This window comes from Rhinolophus hipposideros (assembly GCF_964194185.1).
Source record: "Rhinolophus hipposideros genome assembly, chromosome: X".
Lineage (NCBI taxonomy): Eukaryota > Metazoa > Chordata > Mammalia > Chiroptera > Rhinolophidae > Rhinolophus > Rhinolophus hipposideros.
This window is the reverse complement of record NC_138046.1, coordinates 79138079-79163400: the sequence shown is the minus strand read 5'-3', so window position 1 is coordinate 79163400 and position 25322 is coordinate 79138079. Positions and strand designations below refer to the sequence as shown.

At 42.7% G+C, this 25322-nt stretch overlaps 1 protein-coding gene across 1 annotated transcript; it reads left to right on the top strand.

Annotated features, from left to right (window-relative positions):
- Window positions 1-1550: 1550 nt before the first annotated feature.
- FGF16 (fibroblast growth factor 16) lies at window positions 1551-11137 on the top strand. The gene is made up of 3 exons (XM_081042638.1): window positions 1551-2090; window positions 8182-8285; window positions 9648-11137. Exons 1-3 carry the CDS (start codon window positions 1817-1819, stop codon window positions 9891-9893), a joined length of 624 nt encoding a protein of 207 aa, XP_080898764.1. The 5' UTR covers window positions 1551-1816; the 3' UTR covers window positions 9894-11137.
- The last annotated feature ends 14185 nt before the right edge of the window (window positions 11138-25322 follow it).

The window sequence follows — 25322 nt, the reverse complement described above, 5'->3', positions numbered from 1 at the left end:
GTCCCCTACAGTGGGAAGACCGTTTGTATCTTGTTCCCTACTACTGGGAGCACGACAGAAGATGCTTTCTGAGTACCTACTGTGTGCCAGACCTCGTGCTTAGCTCTGGAGGCTCTGGCTGAGCTAGGGAGACATACCAGAACCAAGCCACGATGTTCCAAACCAAGAATTGCTACGGTACCAGAGCGTGAGCACGGGGTGCCAGTGGGAGCCCAAGGCAGGACCTCCGATTGCACTAACTGAATGGAGCTGAATCGGTCTTAGGAAGACTGAGTTCAAACTCCCCGCGAGGCACGGGCTCTCCAGCAGGAGGCGCTGCAAAGGCGGGGCGCGGGATACTTGGTATGTTCAGTTTCTCCTGCAGGAGCTGCGGAAGGAGGCCAGAGCCCACCGCGGGTCCAAACCGCAAGCAACAACGCAGTTTAATAGGTGAGCAAGACGCTGAGCGCCAGGGCCTGAGAGAGGCCCTAGGATTCAGGTGCCGGGCAGGGGCGCAGGGGGCACATAGCAGGCCGGGCACCTGCTCCCAGGTTTTCTCGACGCTGCCCGTTGCCCTGACTGCCGCCAGTTACCGCCCCAACTGCTGCTCTTCCTGATAGAATATCTCGGAGCAAGGCACAGGACAGAGCGAGAAAACACCTGTTTCCAAGAAGAAAAGAAGTGGGGGTAAGCCCCCACCAGGCTTCCAATGGCCTCTCATCGAGCTTGCTCTCTAGAGCCTTGTAAAAGCGCGCCCAGAAAGCCAGTGGAGATCATTTTTCAAAAAGATCGCTTTCTATTTCTTACTCCCCCTCCTTCTCCTAAGCTGTAACGTCCCTTAAAAATGTCTTCTTTCCTCCGTGGGGTTTACCGCTCCTCCCAGACCCCTTAAGGCCCCGCCTTGGTGCCTGCTGGGACCGCCACCACCCCCAATCGCAAAATTTGCAACTGCATTCGCTTCCGGATCTTTCACTTCCTCAGCCCCCTGCCGAACTACAGGTGGGGAGTGGGCCTGGGGGCAACAGAACAAAGAAAACAGGGAGCCCCTATCCCAGGCCAGGCACCCCTTCTGCAGCTTCTGACCAGCCAGGGAACAAGAGGGGCTCAGGATCGCGTGAACACCCCGGCCCTGCTCTCACTCCACTTTCCCAAGGCCAGAAGCTAGAGGACGCGTGGGAGGTGGGACCTGCCCCCGCGCAGCAGACAGACCTCCACGCAACAGGCCTGAGTGGCAGTGGGCGCCAACTGCCCTCCACGCACTGGGCTCCGTTATTTCATCAGCAGTTTCAGAAAAACCTGCCAAAAGCAGTTATGCCTCACTGCAATGTGTAGCTTTTTCCTGCCATTTTTTCATAATAAAAGAGGGAGTGAAGCTCGCTCGCTCTCTCCTCCTTCCCCCTCCCTCTCCCAAAAAGAGCCAAATGGATACGAGAAGGAGAAGGAAAAAAAAAGAACTCACACACCAATCTCCGAGGGGATGCCAGTGAGGTGTGGCTTGTATTTAAATATCCAATATGTCAATGTGAGGGGAGTGGGTACGTATATAAAGTGCCGTTTGCATCCGATATCTCGACGAAGCCAGCTATGAGAGGCCCAGGGAGATGGATGCGGAGGGGAAGCGGCACTTTGACTGAAAGCAAGGTCAGGAGCGCGCTGCCCCACGCTCCCCGCGGCTGAAAAGTTCCTTGGACGCGAACAGACGTCGATTGCAACTCGGCGGAGCGCGGAGCGAGGGAGCGAGCGAGCCGGCCAGCCAGCGCCCGCGAATCGCTCACGCCCGCTGCGGGGAGAGGCAGTTCGCGCCCCGCCGCCCCGGCTCGGCCCCGCGCGCCCCGCCATGGCGGAGGTAGGGGGGGTCTTCGCTTCCTTGGACTGGGATCTGCACGGTTTCTCCTCGTCTCTGGGGAACGTGCCCTTAGCTGACTCCCCAGGTTTCCTGAACGAGCGCCTGGGCCAGATCGAGGGGAAGCTGCAACGCGGCTCGCCCACAGACTTCGCCCACTTGAAGGGGATCCTGCGTCGCCGCCAGCTCTACTGTCGCACCGGCTTCCACCTGGAGATATTCCCCAACGGCACGGTGCACGGCACCCGCCATGACCACAGCCGCTTCGGTGAGGATGCGGCGGGGAGGGACGGGAGGCGAGCGGACGGACGGCGCTCTGGGGAGCCGACGGCTCCGGGCTCCGGCTTCGGGCCCCACGGACCGCCCCCAGCTCGGTGCGGTCCCGGCCCGTCGAGGCGGGAGGCTGCCAGGGACGCGGGCCAGGCGTGACAAGACCGTGCGGACTTCAGCCGCGCAGCGTCAGGGCGCCTGGCACCCTCAGACGCTCGGGAGGGGGCGGGGGCGTCTTGAGGTGAGACCTCTCCTTTCCCCCACTCCACCCTCCCTCTGTCTCCTGGGTGCGAGGGATCGTTCTGGGACTTGAACGCTGTGCTTCGGCCGGAAGCAGGTGAAGCTGGGAGAGGGGTAGGAGCACCCGCGGAAGAGGTCAGGGACCGCGGCTGCAGCGCAGGGCCGAGCCTCGAGGGCAGCAGGGTTGTCGCGGCCAATAGACTGGAGCAGGAGCCTTCCTGGGCCAAGGATGTGATGGGCAGGAGGCCCAGGCCCAAGTCGCTTTTGGCCTGCAGAGACGCGACAGCTGTGGCACCTGCCTGCCTCTGGGTTGCTCTGCCCTGGGGTAGGGGCCAATCCAGGCAGCTCGGCGTCGGCTGGATAGTGGAGAAACTAGGAAAGCCTCCCGGTGTCCACTGTGCAAGGGCGAAGCCCTGGGGCAGCTTTTGCCATGAGCTACCTCTGGTCTCCTTGCTTCAATGAGGAAACGGTCCTGGGCCCACTCCCAGCTACAGAAACAGGTGTCTCCCGGGCTCAGGACAGGAAACGTCCAACCTCCATCCAGGATTTCTCCACCCGCCATTCTGCAGATTGTTCAAAGGGCACAGCTGCCTGTCTCACGTAGAGAATACAGTTAATACAAACGTTGAACTGAGATGGAGATCATTAGGTTTCTAAGCAAATATGTTCACTCTTCAGTAATTTGGCCATTTTTATTTTCAGTTTCCTATTCTCTGCTAAACCATTTTTCAGTTGCTGTGACAGCTACCCTTCCTTGGTCCTCCCATCCCCCGATGCCCCGACTTCCTCCCAAAAACCCTGTGACCCAAGGACACCTTCTATCCTTAAGCCTGTAAGAGGCTTTGCCTACCCTCAGGCATAATACCATTCCCTTCGTTTTCCCACCGTCTCCACCCCCCTAAACTTCCTCATCCTCCTGTTCCCATGCCTTGCTAGAGCTGCATCTGGAATGCACAGTAAAAAGGGGAGGGGGTGCACAGAGGCCAAGTCTAGCAAACAACTTAGGGCCAGGGCTGGTCTTCCTTGCTGGGAGCAAGCAGGAACCCTAATGAGGCCTATGTCATCTTGGAAAAATGCACTCACAGAGCTGGAGTGCAGTAGGTTGTGTGTGGGGTGGGGGTAATGGAGGGGTGCAGGTGTCTGTATAAACTTGCAGCAGGTTCTCAAAAGGGTGATAAGGTGGGGTGGAGGGAGAAGGAGTGTTAACTTGGCTCCTTTCCCTTCCATCACTTGTGACTTTGCAGTCGCCTTTTGTTCCTCTTCAAAAGGAATGGGACTCTCACCCAGGCCTCAGAGCTTCCCAAAGTCTCCCCAAAATGGCCTAAAAATACTGGGGTAGCTCATTCCTGATACATAAAAGAAAAAGCATGAAATGATGGAGAAATATAAGATGGGGCAGCAGAGGTGGAGAAACTATGAGCTTGGCTCTCAGCGGCTACAAGTGTTTGTCTGACTCTGTGCCTAAGCTGAGCCCAATAACCTACAAGGTCAACATAAATCAGTAATAGGTTCTTGGGATAAGTGGTCTTTAATTACCTCCCTAAGGACACATCTTGATTTCTTTTCATCTCTCAGGCCTGCTAGGGGTGTTAAGTTTAAGCAGAAACCAAAGGAAATAAAACTGGCAGGAAGAAGGGATATTTTTCACTGCTGCTTAACTGACTGCTTCATTTTTGGTTTGGCCTTAACAAACAAACAAACAAAAAAACTAAACTAAACAAACAAACACTGCTTGAGACCACCTCTGCATCACCTTTTCCCTTTCCTCCTTCCCTGGCTTCCTGGAAGTTCCATGTATTTCCTGTAAAGGAAATGATAACTGGTCGAAGCTGTCTCTTTGTAACCTTCCTTGCCAACTTTCAAACACACATTTACTCTTTTGCAGTTTAGCTTTTGGCAAAGAAAGAGGTGGCGTTTGAGTCTCCTCCCTCCACATTTGAGTTAATCAGCCAGGGTATTCAATAAATCGAAACTTTAACATTCCATAAGTGCTTTAGCAGTCAACATTCCAGCAGGGTAAAGTAGGCCAGACTTAAGATATAAAATATTATAGATTTCTGCTTGGGAGGAGGAGGTAGTCTCCAAAGGCCATGTAAAGTAAATAGCTATTTGTTGTAATTGGAGAGCAGGGCCCCCAAGGATTACCCTGGAATCCATGTGTTCAGGAGTCAGGCTGAGCCCAAGAGCAGCCCCGACTCCAAATAATAACCTGTTGGCACAGCCTATCCTCCCCTTTCCACCCCCCATTCTGCAATCAGTAGCCAGGAGTATTTCAATCTCTGCCTGGCTGTTGGCATTTACATGAGGTTCACAGGGATACTGACATTCCTGAGGGGCACCTGTGGACTGGCAGAGCAGAGCTTGGGAGCCAGACTGGAGGAGAGGCCTCTGGCCAGGTGGGATGAAGCAGGCTTCTGCAGCTGCTTTGGTTTTTGAGTGATCTGGTTCTTATTTGGCAAGATGCCAAGGCAGCACTGTCTTGGCCCTAAAGGTCTGAAAGGATGACTGAGGGAACTCAGGCAAGTTATGGAACCAGATTAAATAACACATTAGCCAGTCATCTAGCTAGTTTCTTAAGCAGTGGGGTCCAGGACAGATCCGTTTTGACTGACGCCATGGGGGGAAAGGTGTAAGAAGAGAAGAGTCTGGAAATTGTCAAGCGAAGGCCGGAGCCTGAGGTGGACAGGTCAAGATGAGGCAGAGCAGAGGGAGGTCCTGGGCTTTGAAGGGGGTGAGAGTACCAGGACAAACTTTGTCTACTTAATACTTTGCCTCAACACTTTGCTGTTAACACCCCTCTCCAGCTGTAGCTGGGAAAATGTGAAAATGGCTTGTTTTCTTTCTCCCTTCATGCTGGCTGGGATTCAGGAGAAGGTTTAGGAATATCTGTTCCATCATCATGTGCCACTGGGTTCCCACAGTTTGAATCCAGCTAATAGGAAAATTGGCAAGGGGAAGTGATGCCCAAAGACAGCTGGGCAGGGATGATTCCAGCTGTTGGAGACCCCTGTTACTGGACACAACCCAAGTGACTTCCTGTATGATCTATCCTTTGGCATCAAGGTTAACAGAGTTGGAGAAAAACTGTGGTGACTCAAATGGCCACACCTCTTGGGTTTCATGATTTGTTCTCACACCAGGTCTTGGACGGTGAGATCACAAGCTGCCCTCTGCTACTTAATGAGCTCAGGGTGGTCAGAGACATGAGATACTTAGAGAATGAGGGAACTAAGACTTGAAGCTCAGAAATAATCTGCCTAAGCAAAGCAAAGAACTGAAGGCTCCAGCAGGTTGCTATCCCTCAAAGTTTAGCACCCAGAACTGAATCATGACCTGGTTTCTCGTTTCCTTGCCACAGTGGCTGTTCTCCTTTGGACATGCCCCTATTTTTCCATAGCCCTCTTTAAACTATAAACAGTCTTCTCAGTGTGACCTACCTAAAACAGACAGAGTGGAGCAGTCCCCTCCCTTATGCCAGTTACTAGACCTTTATCAGTGTAGCCTTAAATCACATTAGCTTTTCCCCCTTTTTACTAGTTTTCACATTAGCTTTCTTTATTTGTTTCAGGTGTACAAAACAATGTAATATTTAGACATTTATACCCCTCACAAAGTGATAACCACTCTCCCCCAATCTACCACTACATTAGCTTTTTAATACTTTTTAATTTTTACATGACTAGTTTACATTATTTAGGTTTTTAATGATCTCATGAGTCACCCACACTGAGCTTACCTTGTTCAACCAAATCCCTTAAGCCATTGTCGTGCATGTTTTGCTATGCCACATCTCCCCATTCCAAAGATGGACAGACTTGCATTTAATAAAAATGCATGAAGACACAAAAAAACAGTACATGTTTTCAAGAAAATATATGTGGTTACCTGAAGTGGGGAGGAGGATGAGAGCAGAGTATGGAAATAAAAAGAAAGAAATAGATAAACAAAAAGCCCTTGTACAGACTGATTGTGATAATAGGCCAAAAACCAAGGAATATGATTCACCTGTCTGCAATTGAGGCTCACCCTCCCCCCAAAAAAACCCAAACAGAAAACATCTCAGGTAATTGGTTTGGGGACCAAAGTGCAGGACTTTACATTTTATTCTAATTAAAGCTTACTTTGATAGAGTCAGCCCATTTTTCCATTCTCTTGAAATTTCTTTGGATTTTGTTTGTCACCCTCTCAGCTGTATGTCTTCTGGAACTAAAGTAAGCAGTCCACCTATGTCCTCTTACAAGTTATTTATTAAAATGTTAAACAGTGCAGAAACAAAAATCAGAACATTGTATGGTACAACTAAAGTTTTTTGTCCATTAAATCAGTATCTGCTTAATAGTTACCTGGCATCCGGTATTTTCCCTTCCTCTCCTACCATCTTGTATCAATCTCTTTTCCTAAAACTCCTTTCTTTGTACTATAAGAGCTAGTAACAATCAGACTGAGAATAAAACTTGGAGGATTTCGATGCTGGAGGCCAAAGGCTACACTGTGAGCGTTCTATACAATGGCAGCCAAAGAACTTGACATTCTCTGAATGGATCCCAGTGGGCCATGGAAACATGTGCCCTAAAGCTGCCACACCTGAACACCCACCCACCAGCCAAAGTCACTGGGGCTCTTTAGACTTCCCACTGGAGTTTTGAACCTGATTACAAAATTAACCACTTACATTTTTTAAGTGATCTTTAAGGAATCAGTCTCACTCCCTATGGAGAGTACATAGATTTAAGAATTGCATTTTTGGACAAGAAAGAGCCAGATATGAGCTCATTTCATACCTTTGGATGCCTCTGTGAGTCAGTTGTATCAAGTTTTGTTCCGTATGTTGAAAAACATGGTTAGAGACAGGAATATCACAGAGGAATCTAGTTGTCCATTATATCTGCATTCATATAATAGATGTGCTATCTTAGGACGAAAGTATAAAGTCTTTAGTGTCACCATTATTTCAGTTCTTGGTCCTTTTTTCCCTCTTACTAGTTGATTTCTTTTCTCCTCCTACTGTTGCTGAGTAAATGAAAACATTTTCAAACTCTCACCTCTAACCTTGTCTGCTAAAGGGACATTTCTGAATGTCTTCCCTTTCCCCTTAAAGTTGCAACATCTCAAATCAGTTTCAAGTCCAATACTACCTGCCAACTCTTTGCCATGGATAAACTTAAAATTCTCTAGGGAGCAGGGGAGAATGACAGGCTTGTCAGCCTGGGACTGCACTAGCTGAGAACACTTTCTAGGAGAAATCTCTCACTGGGCCAAGTTTTGCCTCCTGCCTCTGACAGGAGAAACAAACTTAGTGAGTAGCCTGTGTGGCCTTTGTTAGAGTCAGCTACAGGCAGTTGACAGCCTCATGTGGCTTTACGGACATGGGAGCTAAGAGGGTGCAAAACAAGTTCAGCCTAGAGGACAGCAAGGTAATGATGTGTGCTCTAGGGCAGAGGGAAGTGACTTTGGGAAGATACAGAAACCAGGCCACATTCTTCCATTTAGAAAGCTGCTCTCCCATTTCTTGAAATGGTGGCATTTAACAGTAATAGTACCTTATAATTATGGAGATTTTATAGCCAAAGCCTTCTCACAGTCTCTTCCTTATGATATGCCTAAGAGTGTTGAGTAGAGGCAGAAAGTATTTCCCCCATTTTACATATGGAAAAACTGAAGTCTAGAGAGACTCACTGCCTGAGGTTCTATTCTTGCTGCAAAAAAATGGTTTCATCAGGTAATTCACAAAAGGCACACAAGACTGGCTTCTAAACTGGCTTCTAAATGACTGAAAGTTCATGTCACCTGGACAGTTTCCTCTTAGCTTGATATCAGTAATGGAAATGACACTCACTTTTTTGCTCTAGGCATCCTGGAGTTTATCAGCCTGGCCGTGGGGCTGATCAGCATCCGGGGCGTGGACTCTGGCCTATACTTAGGAATGAACGAGCGAGGAGAGCTGTATGGGTCGGTAAGTTTAAGGTTTTCTTTTCATCGGAGGCTATTACCATCAGTGTTTGGACAATGTAAAGCAAAAGTATAAACACTTTTACCTAGCATTTGAAAGCACTTTTGTCAAATGTAAAGGATTAGTGTCTTCAAATCACTGCTTGGCTGCCCAGGAACTTGCTACATAACACTTTCACTCATTCAGCCACCATTAAAACATAAGCTTTATTATGGCACACTTGCTTTCGCCTTTTCCATTAGAGAGCCAGCTAGTCTGATGATATAGTGAGCTGTGCTGGTTTGTCAGTAGATGGTAATGGTTTGGGGCATTAACCCTCCCAAGGAGCACATCTGAATTTTAATGGGTGCCCAGAAGAGTAGCAAACTAGCTGGTACAAAAATCAGCAGTGTAAGAGCTGGCCTTCAGATTGAGGATTCTGAGATTAACAACACAGTCCTTGATTTCCAGATTGCTTCAGCTGAATCCCAAAGGCTAAATGAAACAAACAAAGAGAGAGGGTTCCTGGGTCTGGTGACAACCCAAAGTCCCCAGCTAGGACTGGGTTGGCTGCAGTGCATGTTCTCTATTCTGGAAGCTAGCCAAGATCTGGGAAATGGTGAATGGGATCCCAACTTGTGGCTTTGGCTTTTGAGTCACATAGCATGCTTTCTGGCTGCCTGCACCCCTTTGAAATCAGAGCACATTTTTCCCTGACACCTAAGCGATATGCCTGTCCCCAGCACTCAGTATCGGCAACCCCAGCAAGTAGTATGGCGGTTGGATCAAGTGTGAGAAGGGACAGAGGCAAGAGACCCGAGAACTGCTAGCTTGAAGTAGCCAGATTGGAGGAACTTTTCAAGGAGATCTTTTCTGAGCTATCCAACTGACAGACCTGAGACCCTTCATCATGAGAAATCACCTCCCATGGAACTTTATACAGATCCAAGGCCTTTGCCTATCAGTTGACATAGTTGACTGTAATCTCAATGGATTTGAACATCATTAGCCCTAAGTAGGGAGGAAACTCAGACGTGCCAGTGGGACATTGGGAGGCCATAGCAGAAATTCTCAGGCTCAGAAAAATCTCAGTCTCCATGAGCCAGGTGAGGCCATCTCCTGCAGTCTCCTGCCTTTAGGAAAGATCTCACCTAAAATATTTGTGTGTGGCTGGCTCATGAAAGAAGACGAAGGTGATACAGACAGGATTCTCTTGTGCTACTTGGAAAGATGGACCTCAGTAATACCGGGAGATAGGACTGAAATTTTCTAATATCAATGTGCTATTAGCAATGTGCTATTGCTAATTCAGGGTTCTCCACTAGCAAGCTGGGATGGGAGAAATAGTCATATAATGGGCTCTGCTTTGTTTTCTCACCCTCACAGAAGAAACTCACACGTGAATGTGTTTTCCGGGAACAGTTTGAAGAAAACTGGTACAACACCTATGCCTCTACCTTGTACAAACACTCGGACTCGGAGAGACAGTATTATGTGGCCCTGAATAAAGACGGCTCACCCCGGGAGGGATACAGGACTAAACGACACCAGAAATTCACTCACTTTTTACCCAGGCCAGTAGATCCTTCTAAGTTGCCCTCCATGTCCAGAGATCTCTTCCGCTATAGGTAACAGACCCTAGTGTGATCTCTGTGACCTGTGTACTCTGAGGCCACAGTTGTCTCTGTAAGCACTATATGTGTAGCTTTTCAATTCTCTTTCCTATCAATTTAGATAACAGAGAAGCACTTACTGTTCAACTTGACCCAGCTGTTCCCTTGTTCAAAATGTATATCAAGGTTGGGTTATTTTGGGGAGGGATGTGGGAGGAGGGGTGGGCTAGAGGGAATCTTGTATATACTTTTGTCTTTACTCATGTTCTTTCCCCTGAGGTGGCATGAGAAAGAATGGGGGCCCTTGCCAAGGGCCAGGGTGTCTTACCCCACAATCTACCCAAATACCTTGACAATGGGTAAATGAAAGACCAAGAAATCTGCCATAGATGCTACCTACAGAGCTTTGGAAGTCTCATTCAGAAAATCCCTACAGCTCTGCTGCAAGCTGACCCTGCATTGGCTCTGCAGATTTCTCATCTGTCCTGACATGCAGTTTTCCTGCCATCAGAAGTGGGAGATGGAGTAGGTTGTAAGAAAATGCTATTAAAATGTAAGCATGGATACTGTGCATAAGGACAAACTATTTATGAAATGTACATGCTATTTATTTTATATATTTATTTATTTCAAAATAATTTTATTTTTAATGAGAGATGCTATGACTGGATTTTCATCAGAAAGAATAAGGTCCTACTGAAACGGGATAAATGAGTTATTAAAGGCTTTTATTGGCAATAAAATTGTCTTTATATTGTAACCACTGTCTAATTCTATTGATTCGTACATTTAGTAGGCTTAGCTCGGTTAGCTTCATTCCTTCCAACTTGTTAGAATCTCCTGATGTTGGCATCACACTGCCTAGGCTAAATGACCCATCATTCATAATGTCAGCATTATCTAGAGGCCCTATCTGAAGTCCTTTCTGGTTCTGTGACATTAAACTTAGTAGTGAATCAAAGCTTCAGGAAGGCCTGGATCAACAGCTTTTATGGAAGCTCCTATCTGTGCTTAGGACTAGGCATAGGGAAACTCTCTTTTGAGATTTGGTTAGCGCCCAAAGCCTGGAGGTCAGAAACCCTAATTGGTGGCTTTTTACTTTAGATATGAAAATGAAGGGATTCAAAATAGACAGATGATTACTAGAATTATTGGGATGATCACGTTGTAAGGTATAAAAATGTTGAATCACTATATTGTACACCTGAAACTAATATAAACAACATAAGATTGTATATCAACTATACTTAAATAAAATTTTTTAAAAAGAAAAATAAATAAACAACAATCAATAGGGAGACTGATTTTTTTTAACCAATCAACTTCCCTTCTGGAGGTGTTCTCCCACTCCCTCTCCAACCCTGACCCCTATCCTCTGCCAGTGCTTTTCCTAGAGAATTCTGGGAAGCTCTTATCACATTTCCCTAAAGCAGTAGTTCTCAGAGTTTATGGCCTCTTGACCAGCAGCAGCATCTGGGAACTTGGTAGAAATGCAAATTATCAGGCCCTCCGGTAGACCTGCCAAATTAGAAACTCTGGGTGTGGGGCTCAGCAATCTGTGTGTTAACAAGTCTTCCAGAGGATTCCTGTACATGATAAAATTTGAAACCTAGTGCCATAAATGAATGGTTTTATAAAATAATTATTTTTGCAGCTGAATGGCTTATAGATAAAGCTTTAGGATAACTTCAGTCCATAAAGCAAAAGTAGATTAGCTCTAGTTGAAGTGGGGATGGCATTTCTGGAGCTCCTTCTTCTCCACAGTAACCCCTGAGATATTTTGGTTAAAAATTTCTGGCCTCTTTACTGGTATTTACTGAGGAGCATAGGATTATTTGTATTTTCCAAATGAATGCTGTCAGGAAACAAGAACCAAAGGAATAAAAGTCGTATTGAGTACTCAGGCACCATGAAGGACTGGTGGGAGAAGGTTTTGGGTAAGATACCGTGTTTCCCCGAAAATAAGACCTAGCCAGAGAATCAGCTTTAATATGTCTTTTGGAGCAAAAATTAATATAAGACCAGGTATTATATTATATTATTATATTATTATATTATATTGTTACATTATATTATATCATATTATATAAGAACCTGTCTTATATAAGACTGGGTCTTACATTATATTAAAATAAGACCAGGTCTTATATTAATTTTTCTCCAAAAGACAAATTAGAGCTGATGGTCCAGCTAGATCTCATCTTCGGGGAAACACAGTTCTTCCTGGTGTTTCTCAATCACATCATATAAGTATCCACTATTTTTCCAACCAATTGTATGGGTGAAACAAATAGCTTAGGTAGCAGCTCACTTAAAAATCAAAACCAAAAAGTCTATAAAAGCTCATCCAAATCTAAGTACCCAACAGGAAAACCACACATATGAGATTACATACATGAGATAGCAAATAAGGCTGTAGGATAAAAAAAATGCTAAGTTGCCTGGTGTGTGTGATCATAGAATGCTCACCAATGGAAAAACCAAGGCAGAGATCTTGCAGGGCCAGGATGAGTAGGGAAATCTTCCTGAAAGGAAAAATTCCCCCATGAAGAACCAACAGGATTTGGAGAGCCAAAGAGGCTGATGGCAATGTCCATGTTGGGCTACAGGGAAAAGACAGCACCTCTAGAGATCTCAGAAAAGGGTGAAAAATCAGCTATGTGACTTTTTTTTAATCACATTTTTTAATGTGTACCACACCTTTATTTTAAAACCAAAATTTTACCCATATTATCTATGGTCAGCTACCTAGAACTTTTGATACACAGCTACAATTTCTGAGGGCTTGAGAGATAAATGTGATCTATTTTAACCAATGGAAAGCTGGCACTTCCTTATGAGTAGGGCCAGTGTTATTCTAGTGAGGCACTTAACATGGTCCTGGCAAGGCCACAACACCATACTACAAGGCAGGATTTACAAGAAAAACACCACTGTAATGAAAAAGGGAAAGACTTCAAATCCTAGGTTCAGTCCTTAATTTTTTCCTCTAGGTGGAAGTAGAGGGAAAAAGACTAGAAGAATGGGGTAGGGTCCCCAGGATACAGGAGGAGTTAGTTCATTGGCAGGGGGTGGGGGATGGGGGCTCTCTTTGGTATTGAACTATAGGAATAACAGTGAAGGAGACACATGACCAGGAAATGTCAATGGGTAGCTGTTTTCATTTTCAAAAAGAGGGGAAAGATATATTCTGGAAGTGAAAATGTAAGATGAATGATCTGACACCACTTGATCAATCGACAGCTAACTGACATCATATCCCCAGAGTGCTAAAGTAATGGGTTTTGTGCCAACTAGAGAGAATTTTAGAGTAGTAAACTCTGGACCTCAGGTTTTGGGTGAAAACATGTGCAGAGACAATTTCTTATTCATCTTTGCATCCCCTCTCAGTGTTTAGGTTGTTCTTGAACAAAACAAACACCTAGGAAATGTTTGTTAAATAAACAAATGGGTAGTTGAAAGAATATGAATGAGTACATGAATGAATGGACAAGGATACCTTTAGCAAATATGTACATGAGGCAAAAGCTAGGCTAAAGAGAGAAAATGCATTCTATAACAGAATCACCTGAACTGTTATGTTAAGTTCTGAGTATACTTAAATAGGGACAATGACAAACTAGAGTGTGTCTCGGGAAAGAGAGTGAGTTCCCTGTCACTGGAACTGTTAAAGGAGAGGCTAGACATCCTCTTGACAAAGATATTGCATTGAGAGGGGACAAGGTGAATATTAGATTAAAATGGTAGAATGTGTCATTAGTTTACTAACTCTTACTCTGTGGGACCCCGAGATTTCTTTTGAGCACCAATAATGTTCCAAGAAAGAATACATAATATCTAAGAGTGCTACCCAACTGCTATTCTAGGCCAAGGAAAACACTGTAGACCAGAGGTTCATGAGGTCCTTAAAGATCCATAGAAGGCTCCCTGGTCCTGCATTCCCAAAATAGTAGTAATTTTTTATGTGTATGTACATTTGACGTTTCATTGGTTTTCAAAGGATCCCCCAAAATGTTAGGAAAAACTGCCTTTGAAGTTTCCACCGCCTCAAATCATCTGGTATACAAAGTGATGGCCACTTCCTATGTGAAAAACACGACAGTCTGTAGTTTTTTCTCTTTTTTTCAAAGATGTAGATTTTATATGTGAAACCTTTGACTTCTGTCCTCTAAGATATAGCTTCAAGTTTGGAAACAGGAAGGCAGGAGTGTGGTGAGGGAGGAGCTGGGATGGCTTCACTGCTCAGTGGTTCTGAACAAATCTTAACCCAGGTCCAGCCCCAACAGTAGTCCTGATAGAAGCAAGATACTCCTTCCCTGCCCTACACTCCCCTCTTTTTACTCCCACTGCCATAGCCAAATGTTGCTCATGTTTAAAAAAACAATCAGAGACTGAACCCACCAGGCCCAGACACGAGGAGTTTATCAAAGCCATCAAAGCAGACTCCTTCCCAAAAGAAATTTAATCAGTCTTGAAATAATAAAAGAAACTAAGTTTATAGCTTACCTTCAAGTCACTGCAGTACTCAGTCATCAAATCCTTGGCTGAATAGTCAGAAATCCATCAGACTCAGGGCTCTAGTTGGGCCACAGGTCACACAGGCTTCATCCAAGTTGCCTGGAGTGTAGGTCTAACCTTCCTCCTCCTGAAGAGGCTGGCCTTTAGGACTGCTTTCCTTCTCTCTGGAGTAGGAGCTACATTGCCTTTCCCCAGCACTTCACGAAATGGGATCTGTTGAGAAGGAATATGGGAGGTTAGGGAGAAGGAGACCAGAGAGGAAAAATCTCTGGAAAAGACACATTCACTGTCAGTCATTTACCTCCCTTGCTCAGCAAGAGGATCAGAACATAATTTACTTTGTCATTCCTAGAGTTCCATCTTTTCTCAGCAGAAAATGGAAGGCCTTTCTAATAGGTCTGTACACCAGGGCTCTGGTGTCAATTGCAGAGATACCCAACCATCTCTTTGACCTTCAGTAGTCTCCACTCCTCCATCCCAACATAAGCTGTTTAGCCTCTGCATCTTTTTCCAATTTCCAGACAAGGTATTGAATCAGCCCTGTTCTTTATTGTTGGCAATGGAGCAAAAGACATGTAGATAACATGTTACCCAGGTCCTAGAGTCAGACCAACTTGTTTACATTCAGATTCCTTTACTTCTTAACTGTGTGACCCCAAATTTATTAATTTATGCATCAATTCAACAAATATTTATTGAGCACCTATTACATCTTTAGAGATATAATGGTGAATAAGACAGATGTAGCTCCTTTCATCATGACATGGTGTAGCCGGGAAGACAGATATAAACAAATAAACTTACATATTGTAATAATTGCTGTAAAGAAATTGTGCAAGGGCTATGAGAGTGTTTAACGGGAAGACATAACCTTAAATTAAGGGAGTTCCTGGAAGGCTTCCTGAAAAAGTGATGCTTAGGGTAAGCCCTGAAGGGTGAGTAGGAGTTAGCTTAGTTGGGGGTAGGAATAGCTTTCCAGGCAGAGAGAACAGAAATATGTAAAAGTCCAGAGGCAAAAAGGAGTTATGCATGATCAAAAAACTACAAGAAAGTAGAATGACTGAATTGTAGTGAGCCGCAGTGTCTTCATAGATGGGGATGATTGTAACACCTACCTCAAGGGCTGCTGCTGGAAGATTAAATAAGATAATATATGGAAAATATAAAGTACTTAACACAGTATCTCGTGCATAGTGACCACTCAGTAAATGTTAGCTATTGCTATTACCTTTAGTTCATTATTTATTAGTAATAGTATTAATTTGAAGACATGTCTCTGAATGAAAATATGCATCACTCCATCCCCTCTCCCATATGTATGATTCTGCTGGGGTTTAGAAAGGATGGGTACCAGAAAGCATGGTAGCACATTGGACAGTCACACCATACAAATACTGGCCTCTTACTGAGAACATATAATGAGAGCACCCACTTGGAAACTCAGTCTTCTAATGTACCTGGTCTGAAGCAAAGCAACAGAATCTCTCAGCCCTCACCCAACTTCTAGTTTAGTTATATTTTAGCAGTGCATCCTAGGGTCCCAGGATGCTCCCTTCTCCAGGCTCCCATAACCATACCAAAAATAGACTGTGTCACTCGGGTCCCAAGTACCCAGAAACCTCCATTTTCATTTCTCTTTTTTGTAGTCTTGTTATTTGAGCCCCATCCCAGTCCTTTTTAACGTGCCACACACTATACTCCTAGGAAACTCCTGGTGGCAGATGTATACTTGCTCTGTCAGTTTCCAATTTCCCTGTGTCCCACCAGTTATAAATGCTCTAAGTTTCCAAAACCCATTATACCATCCTAACCTCATTGAACACTATATCTTACATGTTTCCCCAGGATTGCCCCTTAAGCTATTGTACCCATACACAATATCCCTAGAACTCTCCTCCAATATAAATCCAGGGCATAGCCTCCTCAGTGTGTAATCTGAATGTCATGTATATATCTAGCACAGGGTAACAGCCTCCACCCAAAGCACATCCAACTATAGTTTAAAGTGCCCACTTTCTCTGCTTCTGCTTCTGGATTGCTAACATTGCTAGGTAAACCTATGAAAATTGGGTCCTCATTTCTGCACAGCAAAAGAAACCATCGACAAAATACAGAGGCAACAAACTGAATGGGAGAAGATTTTTGCAAACAGTGCCTCTGATAAGGGGCTAATATCCAAATTATACAAGGAACTCATGCAACTCAACAACAAAAAAAAACAAACAACCCAATTGAAAAGTGGGCAGACGACCTGAAGAGACATTTCTCAAAAGAGGACATACAAATGGCAAATAGACATATGAAAAAATGCTCAACTAATATTCAGAGAAATGCAAATAAAAACCATAATGATATATCACCTCACCCCAGTCAGAATGGCTATCATCAACAAGACAAATAGTAACAAGTGTTGGAGAGGCTGTGGAGAAAAAGGAACCCTCATACGCTGTTAGTAGGAATGCAGACTGGTGCAGCTGTTATGGAAGGCAGTGTGGAGGTTCCTCAAGAAATTACGAATAGAATTACCATATGACCCAGCAATCCCTCTCCTGGGTATCTACCAAAAAAATCTGAAAACATTGATACATAAAGACACGTGTGCTCCAATGTTCATTGCAGCTTTGTTTACGGTGGCCAAGACATGGAAACAACCAAAATGTCCTTCGATAGCTGAATGGATAAAGAAGTTGTGGTATATATACACAATGGAATACTATTCGGCGATAAGAAAAGATGATATAGGAACATTTGTGACAACGGATGGATCTTGAGAGTATAATGCTAAGCGAAATAAGTCAGACAGAAAAAGCAGAGAACCATATGATTTCACTGATATGTGGTATATAAACCAAAAAAAAACCCAAAAGAACAAGACAAACAAATGAGAAACAAAAACTCATAGACACAGACAATAGTTTAGTGGTTACCAGAGGGTAAGGGGGGAGGAGGGTGGGAGATGAGGGTAAAGGGGATCGAATATATGGTGATGGAAGGAGAACTGACTCTGGGTGTTGAACACACAGTGGGATTTATAGATGATGTAATACAGAATTGTACACCTGAAATCTAGGTAATTATACTAATAATTGTCACCCCAATAAATTTTTAAAAATGGGTCCTCAAATGGCTCCACTACAAATATAGTCTTGTCAACCTCAAATGGACCAGCCATTTTCTGCTTGATGGCCCTTTTATTCATTTAGTTTTTATTCTTTCTGGCATTCTCCATAACTCATAAAAAAAAATCCCTAACATTTTAAACACCTTTATACTGCCTCAGTGTTAATCAAATTTCTCTGGTAAGCACCTGGTGTAATTATCTAAAAATACAGACTCCTGGGCTCTAGTGGGACTTCCTAAATCAGAATTTCCAACTGAGAGGCTTGGTTATCTATAGCAATGGTTCTCATACTTTTTGAACTGAGGAACCCTTACACTCTTCAAAATTATTGAGGATCTCAAAGAGCTTTTGTTTATGTGGATTATAGCTATTGGTATTTACTGTACTAGAAATTAAAATTAAGGAATTTTATTATCTAATGATTCATTTAAAATAACAATAAACCCATTAACATTAATATAAATCACATTTTTATGAAAAATAACTATATTGCCAAAAATTTAGTGAGTGGTATTCTTTTACATTTTTCCAAAACTCTTTGATGTCTGCCTTAATAGAAGACAGATGGATTCTTATATTTGCTTCTGCATTCAATTTGTTGCTATATGTTCTTTTGGTTGAGGTATAGGGAGAAAATCTGGCCTCTCCCAGATCTGTAATTAGAAAAGAAAGGACCTCACTGACCCCACAAGCCCTTAAACCACACTTTGAGAATCACTGATCTGTATATAACAAGGCTCCAAGTAAGTCTTATCACGAAAATATGTGGTAAACACTGCATTAGTTCATGTGAGATTTGTAACGTTACAAACCTTCATTTGTCTCCAGCTCTCAGCTTCAGCCTGTTCTGGATCAGACTCTCCCTGGTCTCTCTCTGTTGACGAAATCTTTCTCACATTTTACTAAGACCCAAGCCACTGAGCAGTGGCTTCCTATCAATCATTTTTTTATATTGTTTAGTGTTGCTTTTCTTCTTTTAAAGAAAATATCTTTTGATTTTTTTATTGTAGTAAACTATATATAACAAAATTTGCCATTTTAACTGTTTTTAAGAGTACAATTTGGGGCATTAATTATATTCACAATACTGTGCTACCATTGCCACTATCTACTTACAAAATTTTTCATCACCCCAAACAAAAATTATGAAACCATTAAGCCATAGCTCCCCATATTTCTCCTCCAAGCCCCTAGTAACCCCTAATCTACTTTGTCTCCATAGAACTTCCTGTCCTGGACATTTTATATAAATGGACTCATACAATGTGTGATCTTCTGTGATTGGCTTCCTTCATATAGCACAATGTATTTTGTTTTGTTGTTTTCGTTTTTTTATTTTATTTTATTTTAATTTATTAGTTTCAGGTGTACAAGACAAGGTAATACTTAGACATCCATTATTTATATCCCTCACACTGTGAACCCCCCTCCCCCCATCCACTATCCCTCCGACCTCGCACCGAACCATCACATTATATATATAAAATTATAGTTGGCATTCATTAATGTTTAGCTTCTGGTGTACAATGCCATGATCAGGCATCCACAGTATCTCTGAGATGGTCTCCCAAATAGGACACATGTCCATTGGATACCCAACAAAATCTTTACAACATTATTGAATACGTGCCCCAAATTAAATTTCAAAAAACCCTGAGGCCATCTTGTGGTTACCAGCTGCTTCCTAATCCCTTCACCTTTCCCCTTATCCACCCCCGCCCATCTAACAACTCTCGGTTTTTTCTTTGTGTCCCCAAAACTGTTTCTGATTAGTTCATTCACTTATTCTTTTTTTTAGATTCCGCATATAAGTGAGATCATATGGTACTTGTCTTTCTCTTTCTGACTTATTTCACTTAACATAATGTTCTCTAGATCCATCCATGTTGTTGCAAATGATAAGATTTCTTTCTTCTTTATGGCTGCGTAATACTCCATTGTATAAATGTACCACAGCTTCTTAATCCAGTCATCTACCAATGGGCATTTCGGTTGTTTCCATATCTTGGCTATTGTGTAAAGTGCTCCAATAAACATAGGAGTGCACACAGATTTTTGAATTAGAGTTTTGGATTTCTCCAGGTAGATACCTAGGAGTGGAATTAATGGATCGTAGGGTAGTTCCATTTTCAGATTTCTCAGATACCTCCATACTGTTTTTCATAGTGGCTACACTAATCTGCAATTCCACCAACAGTGCACTAGCGTTCCCTATTTTCCACATCCGCGCCAGCATTTGTTGTTTGTTGGTTTATTGATGATAGCCATTTTGACTGGAGTGAGGTGGTATCTCATTGTGGTTTTTATTTGCATTTCTCTGATGGTTAGTGAGGGTGAGCATTTCTTCATATGTCTTCTTGCCTTCTGTATGTCTTTTTGGAAAAATGTCTCCTCAAGTCCTCTGCCCATTTTTTAATTGGGTTGTTTGTTTTTTTGGAGTTCAGTTGAGTAAGTTTTTTATAGATTTGTGATATTAATCCCTTATCAGATATATCATTGGCAAATATCTTTTCCCATTCAGTAGGATCCCTTTTTGTTTTATTGATGGTTTCCTTTGCTGTGAAAAAACTTTTTAGTTTGATGTAATCCCACATGTTTATTTTTTCTCTCACTTCCTCGCGCGAGGGGATATATCACTGAAAATCTTATTCCGGGTAATGTCCATGAAGTTTCTTCCTATATTTTCTTCTAGATATTTTATGGTTTCAGATCTTACATTTAAGTCTTTAAGCCATTTTGAATTTATTTTTGTATATGGTGTAAGGAGGTGGTCCAGCTTCATTTTCTTGCATGTGTCTGTCCAGGTTTCCCAACACCACTTATTGAACAGGATGTCTTTACTCCATCATACATTCTTGCTTCCATTGTCGTAGATTAGATGGGCATTTAGGAATGGATTTACTTCTGGACTCTCTATTCTGTTCCATTGATCTATGTGTCTATTTTTATGCCACTACCATGCTGTTTTGATTACGGTAGCCTTGTAGTATATTTTGAAGTCAGGTATCGTTATACCTCCCACTTTGTTCTTATTTCTCAAGATTGCTGAGGCTATCCGGGGTCTTTTATGGTCCCATATAAATTTCAGGATTATATGTTCTATTTCTGTGAAAAACGTCGTTGGTAGTTTGATAGGAATTGCGTTGAATATGTATATTGCTTTAGGCAGTATGGACATTTTAACTATATTAATTCTTCCTATCCATGAACATGGAATGTGTTTCCATCTATTTATGTCTTCTTTCATTTCTCTCTTCAGTGTCGTATAATTTTCTGAGTGCAGATCTTTTACATCTTTGGTTAGATTTATTCCCAGATATTTTATAGTCTTTGGAGCAATTGTAAATGGAATTGTTTTTTTTTAATTTCTCCTTCTGATATTTTATCATTGGTATATATAAATGCAACTGATTTCTGAATATTAATTTTATATCCTGCTATTTTACTAAATTCATCTATCAGTTCTAATAGTTTCTTGGTGGAGTCTTTAGGGTTCTCTATATATAGTATCATATCATCTGCATATAATGATAATTTTACTTCCTCCTTACCAATTTGGATGCCTTTTATTTCTTTCTCTTGTCTTATTGCTGTGGCTAGAACTTCCAGCACTATGTTGACTAGAATTGGAGAAAGTGGGCAACCTTGTCTTGTTCCTGATCTTAGGGGGAATGGTTTTAGCTTTTCTCCATTGAGTATGATGTTAGCTGTGGGTTTGTCATATATGGCCTTTATTATTTTCACATATGATCCCTCTATTCCCACTTTCTTAAGGGTTTTTATCATAAATGGTTGCTGGATTTTATCAAATGCTTTTTCTGCATCTATTGATATGATCATGTGATTTTTATTTTTCATTTTGTTAACGTGGTGTATCACATTAATTGATTTGCGGATGTTGAACCACCCCTGCATACCAGGGATGAATCCCACTTGATCATGGTGTATGATCTTTTTAATGTATTGCTGAATTCTGTTCACTAATATTTTGTTGAGAATTTTGGCATCTATGTTCATTAGAGATATCTGCCTGTAGTTTTCTTTTTTTGTGGTGTCTTTATCTGCTTTTGGGATCAGGGTGATAGTGGCTTCGTAAAAAGTGTTTCGGAGTCTTCCTTCCTTCTGTGTTTTTGGAAGAGCTTAAGGAGAATAGGTGATAATTCTTTTTTGAACGTTTTGAAAAATTCACCTGTAAAGCCATCTGGTCCAGGGCTTTTGTTTGTTGGGAGATTGTTGATTACTGATTCAATTTCCCTGGTGGTAATCAGACTGTTCAGGCTTTCTGTTTCTAATTGAGTTAGCCTAGGAAGGTTGTGCGCCTCTGGAAAATTGTCCATTTCTTCCAGATTGTCAAATTTGTTGGCATATACTTGCTCATAGTAATTTCTTAATTTTTTTTGTATTTCTGTGGTGTCTGTTGTCACTTCTCCTCTTTCATTTCTGATTTTATTAATTTGGGTCCTCTCTCTCCTTTTCTTGATGAGTCTGGCTAAAGGTTTGTCAATTTTGTTTATCTTCTTTAAGAACCAACTCTTGGATTCATTGATCTTTTGTATTGTTTTTCTGGTTTCTATTTCATTTATTTCTGCTCTGATCCTTATTATCTCCTTCCTTGTGCTCCCTTTGGGCTTATTTTGCTGTTCTTTTTCCAGATCCCTTAAGTGTGAAGATAAACTGTCAATTAGTGATGTTTCTTGTTTCTTTAGGTAGGCCTGCAGTGCTATGAACTTCCCTCTTAGGACTGCTTTCACAGCATCCCATAGATTTTCGGTCGTCGTGTTCTCATTCTCATTTGTCTCGAGATATCTTTTGATTTCTTCTTTGATCTCCTGCTTCTCCCGTTCATTATTTAATAACATATTATTCAGCCTCCATGAATTGGTGTGTCTTCCTGGTTTTTTTTTCCCTGTAGTTCATTTCTAATTTCATAGCACTGTGGTCAGAGAAGACAATTGGTATGATTTCAATTTTCTTAAATATATCAAGGCTTGTTTTGTGTCCTAACATATGATCTATCTTGGAAAATGTTCCATGTGCACTTGAGAAGAACGTGTATTCTGCAGCATTGGGGTGAAATGCTCTAAAAATATCGATTAAATCCAAGTGATCCAAAGTATTATTTAAGGCTGTTGTTTCCATATTGATTTTCTGTTTGGAGGACCTATCCCTTGTTGTCAGAGGTGTGTTGAAGTCCCCTACTATGATAGTGTTGCTGTTGATCTCTGTTTTTATGTCCATCAGTACCTGTTTTATATATTTAGGTGCTCCTATGTTAGGTGCATAGATGTTTACTAGGGTTATGTCCTCTTGTCGATTGATCCCTTTATTATCATATAGTGCCCATCTTTGTCTTTTAATATGTTCTTCATTTTAAAGTCTATTTTGTCAGATATAAGTGTTGCAACACCAGCTTTTTTCTCACTTCCATTTGCATGAAATATCTTACTCCCACCTTTCACTCTCAGCCTGTGTGTCTTTTGATCTGAAATGAGTCTCTTGTATACAGCATATACAAGGGTCTTGCTTCCTTATCCACTCAGCCACCCTATGTCTCTTGATTGGAGCATTTAATCCGTTTACATTTAAAGTGATTATTGATTATTGATAGGTACATAGTTATTGCCATTTTTAAATTTGTAGTAAAATGTTGTCATCTCTCTTCTATTTACAGAAGTCCTTTTAGTATTTCTTGCAATGCTGGCTTGGTTGTAATAAATTGCTTCAGTTTGTTCTTTTCTGGGAAGCTCTTTATCTCTCCATCAAATTTAAATGATAGCCTTGCTGGATAAAGCAATCTAGGTTGTAGGCCTTTGTGTTCCATCACTTTGAGTATCTCCTGCCATTCCCTCCTGGCCTTCAATGTTTCTGTAGAAAAGTCATTTGATAGTCTTATGGGACTTCTGTTGTATGTAACCCTCTGTGTTTCTCTTGCTGCTTTTAAGATTCTCTCTTTGTCTTTAAGCTTTGCCATTTTAACTATAATGTGTTTTGCTGTGGCCCTGTTTGGGTTTATCCTGGTTGGAACTCTCTGCACTTCCTGGGCTTGTATGTTGGTTTCCTTCATCAGGTTAGGGAAGTTTTCGGACATTATTACCTCAAATATGTTCTCAATCCCTTGCTTCGTCTCTTCGCCTTCTGGTATTCCTATGATGCGCATGTTGTTGTGCTTGATGTTATCCCAGAGGTCTCTTAACCCATCTTCATTGTTTTTTATTCTTTTTTCTTTCTGTTGTTCAGTTTGGGTGATCTCTGCTAACTTGTCTTCTAAGTCGCTGATTCGATCCTCTGCTTCATCTAACCTGCTGGTCATTCCTTCAAGTGAGTTCTTAATTTCAGTAATTGTGTTCTTTAATTCTAGCTGGTTGTTCGTTAAGATTTGTACATTTTTTTTTTTTTTGGTTCTAACTGGTTGTTCTTTATGATTTCTATATCCTTCTTTATGTCTTCTCTAATCTCCTTAAACATTCTTATCACCAGTGTTCTGAACTCTGTCTCTGAAAGGTTGGTTACCTCTGCTTCATTTGGTTCCAGTTGTGGAGGCTTATTCTGTTCTTTTATTTGGGACATGTTTTTTTGTCTCCCCATTCTGACTGACTCTCTGCATTTGCTTTGATGTATTAGGAAGATCCCCTAGAGTCTCAGTTCTTGCTGGGTTATCTTATGTCGTATGTGCACTTTATATTTGACTTGGACTACTTCGTTCTTCTCCTCTGCATGTGCTCCAAAGGTGGCTCGTGTGTTTAGTATATTGTCTTGTTCAAGAAGAACTTTAATTGCTTTTTACTTGTTAGTAGGTGGGTTTAACTCCTAGGCTGTCTAGTTGTGAGACTTGGCTCTGCCCACCGCAGGGTGTTCTGCTGGATGAGGGTTGGCCAGTTAAATGAGGTTTGGCTTCTATGGGCTCTTGTGCCTTCAGAGAATTCCCTCTGGGTGTGTGACTTGTAGGTCAAACCCGGTAGTACTCTGGTTAGGTCTGGAGTTGGCTTCTGGATATGTTGAATCTTATGCCTCTTAAGCTGGGCCCTCTTAGGGCAGTTTCAGCACAAATCAAGTTACCAAGTACAACAACAACAAAGAAAACAAATCAAGTACATTCACATGTAAAATACAACTGACAATCCCCACTCAACATAGGCAAAGATATCAAAGAAATAAAGACAGAACAAAGCAAATCAAAACAAGCAGAAAAAAAAAAAGCAAAGCAAAACAGAAAGCAGCACCAGTCTTGGCTTAAGCCTACCAAGTAATCTCCAGGTTGTCCTCTGCTGTGCCAAAGAGTTCCCTGCCTATTGCGTAGGCAGCGCTGGTCACCTTGTGCCCAGAGTGAATTTGGGACTGTAGATTTAAATGCGAGGGGCTGAGGGGTCTGGATGACAGTTTGCAGAGAGACCGTGCAGTCTCTGTCCTCTCCTGCACAAATGCACGCTGAAAGTAGCTCCACCAGCCCTGTGCCCAGTACTCCTGAGTCTTAGGGCATTCCTTCCGTGGGTGTGTGGGAGGGGGCAGGCAGGAGATCTCTAAGCTGCTGAAAGCGGGGAGCTGCGTCTGCCGCTTACTGCTGAACTCAGAGAGTGCTTCCGAGGTTGCCCTTGCCCCACCCCAGGCCGGCCAGAAAGGGTGGGGGCTGGGGATGGAGGGGGTCTTCTCTCTCCCAGGTCAGCCAGGTCACACTCCTCCCGCAGGCCCAAAAAGGTGGTGGCTGGGGGTGTGGGAGTCTCCTCTCTCCTCGTCCAGCGAAAATCGCCTCCTCCCAGCCTCTTCCAATGGTCAGAGCTGCCTGCCAATCTTCCCAGCGCCTGAACACAGACG